This window comes from Mesitornis unicolor, unplaced genomic scaffold (assembly GCF_000695765.1).
Source record: "Mesitornis unicolor isolate BGI_N332 unplaced genomic scaffold, ASM69576v1 scaffold51417, whole genome shotgun sequence".
Taxonomy (NCBI): Eukaryota; Metazoa; Chordata; class Aves; order Mesitornithiformes; family Mesitornithidae; genus Mesitornis; species Mesitornis unicolor.
This window is the reverse complement of record NW_010199397.1, coordinates 27,827-32,637: the sequence shown is the minus strand read 5'-3', so window position 1 is coordinate 32,637 and position 4,811 is coordinate 27,827. Positions and strand designations below refer to the sequence as shown.

The following is a 4,811-nucleotide window of genomic DNA, read 5'->3' as shown; positions in this document are numbered from 1 at the left end:
TGGATAAGTTCTGTAGCTGTACAGTGCAGTATTTTGAAAGGTCTATTTCTCAAATTGTATTTTTATTTTAAATCTTGAATATTCTTTCCCATTTTTGAAGCCTGCTACTAAAAACAACCTTATTTTCATATACCCTGTTCAAAGAAGATACTTTGTGTTATACTTGCTTATGAAGGGCAGGGTTTTATTTGCCTGTACATAGGCATTTTGTTCTTTGCAATATCCCCCTGGCCTTTAGCTGCCACTTCAGAGACACTGGTCTCCCATAAGCTCTGTGTCATATTGTCAGCCTTATGGGCTATGCTAAGTTACCAGCAATGTCATTAGGAGCCTGTGCACAGGCAACTGGGTCCCGAGTCCCAAAATGTCACTTTCTGGTGTCTGAACATTATTCATAAATGATGGGGAAAAACCCACGGAACTTTATGTATACGATCTTCTGTTATAAAAGAAAAAGTGGTCCAAGTTTCATTTCAAGTTGATTACTTTATTTCAATAACGGATACTTTTAAAAGCTGTGTTCCTATAAGAACAATAACATATTCAAATTAAATCAACTATTGCGTTGCAGAGTATACATCTAAATGAAGCTACAATAGAAAAATACACATAGCAACCAATGTAGGTAATAGAAGATGGAATATGTGTGTGTATGCTTACTAATTTTGGTGGTTTTGTTTTCTTTAGTCTCTATGTATTTTCTATCCTCTCATCTTTCATTGCTTCATATTAATGGACACTGATTTAAACCTACAATAGATTTAGATGTGAAATGCAATTAACATACATATTTATAGGTAACTTTTACTGGGCGCTTATTAGGAATGCATTTTCAAACTGGGAAGCATTAACAGTAGTCTACAATTCGTAAGCTAAAACTAAAAAAAAAAAATAAAATAATTAATCAGACACTTAGATGACAGCTTGAAGATATGGTAAGTTTAAGTACTAAAACAGTGCAATTCAGAAGAGCCTTTTATTTCCCTAAGCGTGGTTGGAAATACCATCACCACGCATTCATAGTAGTAGTTCGTAAACAATTAATATCTAAATCTAACTCGGCTATAATTTATTTCTATAAGGCAACTACAGTACAACAGTTAAACGTTCACAGTAGTTTACTATGCGTCTGCTTTGGTGCACTGCCCTGGATAGGCATCCAGATGTTACTGATCAAATATAACACTGCTGCAGTACCGAGAGAAAGACTTGAAATCCTAACGTGAGATGTGCAGGACTATCTGAAATACCAGTACTGAAGGGCTCTCTTTCAGAAATTAGACTTATTTGTTTATATATTTATTTACTTCTTTATTGTACTGCAAAGTTAATGCTGTTGCAGCAGAGTTTGTGTGAAGCACCAGTGATGTCCAGTGGTCACTTGTGCAATCTGAGATGTTTCTTCTCTGGGAATATCCCTTGTTTCTTAACATTAGTCTAACTCAAATTTGAAATCCTCTTTCTCTCCCTCATCTGCTCTTGATTCTAATGGTGTGGATGCGACGAGCAAGTCATGGTATGGAAAGAATTTCCTTAGTACTATTGCTCTGCATCGTATTATTTCTACAACATCTGCCCCCTCCCAAACTTCACATACCTTGAACTCCCCATGTTTGGTAAACCTTTCCATGACTGCCTAATCCTGTTATGAAAATAAATTATTCTGTGAGTGAGAGAAGGAAGATTAAAACAAAATAAAAAAATAAAACCAAATCAAAAAAAGGTTTTGGATAAACAGTCCATACAACTTCTGCACATGGTGTTTTTTGGTTTGTTTTTTTTTAACAGCAGTGTCTCAATAATTCATTAACAGCAGTGCTCAGTATCCAAGACATTAGCTCTTTATTTATAATTCTGATGTTCACTAAAACAAAACCAGAAGGCTTGAGCTCAAATTAGGCGCTTGGGAGAAATAATGAAGTCCAGCATACAGTTAGGGCATCCTGAAGGTGAGTGAGTAAAGTCAGAGATCTTGTTACTTCACATAAAATAAGGAAAACATCTAGTAAAGCTACTTTTTGTGTTCCTTTCATTCAACTGTTGGTCAGGGATTGCCAATAGAAGTTTGTATCATCTACTGCATGCAGAACCTACTTGGCATTAAGTAATGGATTGCATCTATCCTAGGTAATTGTTGCAGTTGTTATTAATTTTAAGGCAGTTACATTATGAAGCAGAGTACATGATCCTTGGATGGCATCATAAAGCTTCAGCGCCTTGCAACTGGTGAACCAGACCGCGATCCAGGTCGGGACCCAGAGCCTCCCTGCAGAGGGAAGAACAGAGTTAAGTTAATGAAAAGATACTGTATATTTGGAACTGTAAATGGAAAAACATTAATCTGTTGTACAACAAAATTTTAAACATAATCTAATGAAAGGGGCTTGCAGTGGCCTCTCCTTTATCGTCAAATATTACTGGAATTATCACTCCAAAGAGATGATTGCTTTTCATATATTTTCACATAGGATTAATTTACTCTCATCAAATCTCTCATACAGGGCTAGGCAGTCTCTCATTAATTATTTGTAAGTGCATGTTACTCAGGCGTTTCTAATGAAAACAATTTATCTGCTTGAATATATCTTGGAAATTCTCATTTTTATTTCTACCCTTGAGCTCTGTGTATACTTAAAAAAGCCCCCAAAAAACAAACACCAAACCAAAAACTCCAAATCTTGCATACAAATTGTAGTAGTCTCACACCTGAAAAAACTGACGTGTAGTAATTTTATTTTGTAATATTTATTAGGGTAAATTGTTAATGTGATTGTATCGATGTCAGTCTTGTATGGAAAGCTCAGATGCAAATATGGGGAAAAAAAACCTGAAACCTGGCCTGTTTTTATAAATAATAAGAGAACATCAAACTAGGGAAAAAAAACCCAACAACCCAAACTCGTGACAATTCATAAATCTGCAATTGAGAAAAGCCCTATAGCAGTTTTCTAGCAAAGATGATCCAAGCTGAAATTCTGGCATTTCATTTTTGGAACTTATACCCAGTTACCCTGGTCTTCTTTTCCCATAGTTTTAGCAGCTTTTTAGGAAGATATTAAATGATATGCTTAGGGCCACAGATGTGAGATAGCCTGGTAGTTGTTACTGTGATTTGTTGACGACTGAACTGTTTGCTTAAAAAAAAAAAGCAAGCATATGTGTACTTCGAGATTTTGTTTTCTTTATTTATATTATTCTAAACTTTCATTGCTCCCTCTTTAGTTTTGCTGAACTGTTTTCAAGGAAAATTTCATGTAATCCATTAGGTAATTGGCTTTTTTTTCTTTCAAAGCTATCTTAAAGAATGGATAGTGTTTTTATTGTAAAAGGCTGTAAAACTATCTAAGGAAATAGTTATTAATGGGTCTAAAACACATGGGCCTGAGTAAAACTCTGATATGAGTTACAGAAGTTAAAATGACTTGGAGAAGGCTATCTGAAAGTAGAACTGGTATATGTAGATTATAAGATATAGATATATATAGATATATGTCTATATATAGATATAGATATATATGTAGAGATATGTGTAGATATATCTACATATATATATAAATAAAAACTAAAATAGTCATGATGGTTACATTAAAAAAATGTTAATTTGGGGGAGATATTATAATTGGATATTTTCAGACGTTCAAAAGAGATTTTACAAATAATGTCAGTATATAGCCATGGTATTGTTGATGTATCTGAGCTCCACTAAAAAGCTACAAGTGCACAGCGTGAAAATTAGACTTAAAGGGTAAAGGAACAGCTCATTCCCTTTCTTAAACTACACAACAAGAATTCTTCCTACCTCCTTGAAGCTTGCAAGCTGTCACTTGGTGCTGGATATGTTTGAAAAACATCTCTACAATGAAAGATGCATAATACCCTAAACCGTGGAAGAGTTAAAAATGTATTTTTGCTACAGGTGATGACGCTGTTACGTCTCCTGTTGCACAGAAGAGCAGTTAGAGCTTGAGAAGATCAGCTCTGCTGATGGCATCTCAGACCTTCTGTCTTGAAGTTAAGATTCCCGCTGATTCTGTTCTTCATGTGTGAATAGCACACTAGATTATCTGTCACTTGTGAATGCTTCACTATCTTTGAGAAGAAACACAGTCTCACTTAAAGCGGTTGCCAATGGATACGATTTTCAGGTGTCTTTTTCCTGATGTGGAATGTGCAAAAATCCTCTCGTCTGACACTTTTCCTGTTCTGTTTTCATGTGCTGTGTTGGTGGGGCTGTGCAGTGACTCATAAAAGTGAACTGAACCAGATTAAAGATAATCTGACCACGTTTGTTTTTCATATGGAGTAGATATCTGATTTGCCTGACTTTGTGGTGCCGACTCGCTGTACTGGCATAGTGCAGGTCGTCTACCACAAGGGATGGGAGCAAGCAGGGACTGTTCAGGTTGTTATTGTGTCTCAACCAAGTATGTGTCCAGCGCTGCCCTGCACTACCATTCTGCAGTTTAGCAGCTGAATTTCAATTTCCTTGTTCTAAATAACTTAGCAGCAGCAGTAACTTGGGTCACCTCCTGCATCTTCTGTGTTCCAGGTCATTTGTGAGTCCGGTCACAGCACAGATCCTGGTGTGGGACTTTATGGACTTACCTTTTTCCCTGATGGTAACTGGCTCTGTGTTTTTGCCTGTGTTTCCTATCGTGTATGTAGCGACTAGGCCATGAGATAACCTGGATTATCTGTGAAAATCTAGTTCCTTCAGAAGCTTTAAGGAAATGTGGTTGCTTCAAACATGGCAGGTTCTGGAGAGGTTTGGCTTCCCTCCTTCCTGGACTGAATTTTTTGTACGTAGGGAA

General features: G+C 36.4%; 1 protein-coding gene across 1 annotated transcript in view; it reads right to left on the bottom strand.

The window, feature by feature from the left end:
- Positions 1-466: 466 nt before the first annotated feature.
- The window catches only part of MBP (myelin basic protein), a gene marked incomplete at its 5' end in the record, with an annotated part of 19,707 nt that continues 15,362 nt past the window's right edge, over positions 467-4,811 (bottom strand). The window contains 2 exons of the mRNA XM_010189427.1: positions 467-2,266; positions 4,804-4,811. The exon at positions 4,804-4,811 is cut by the window's right edge and continues 133 nt beyond it. Of these exons, the coding sequence (XP_010187729.1) occupies positions 2,210-2,266; positions 4,804-4,811 (65 nt within the window). The remainder of the gene's footprint in view (positions 2,267-4,803) is intronic.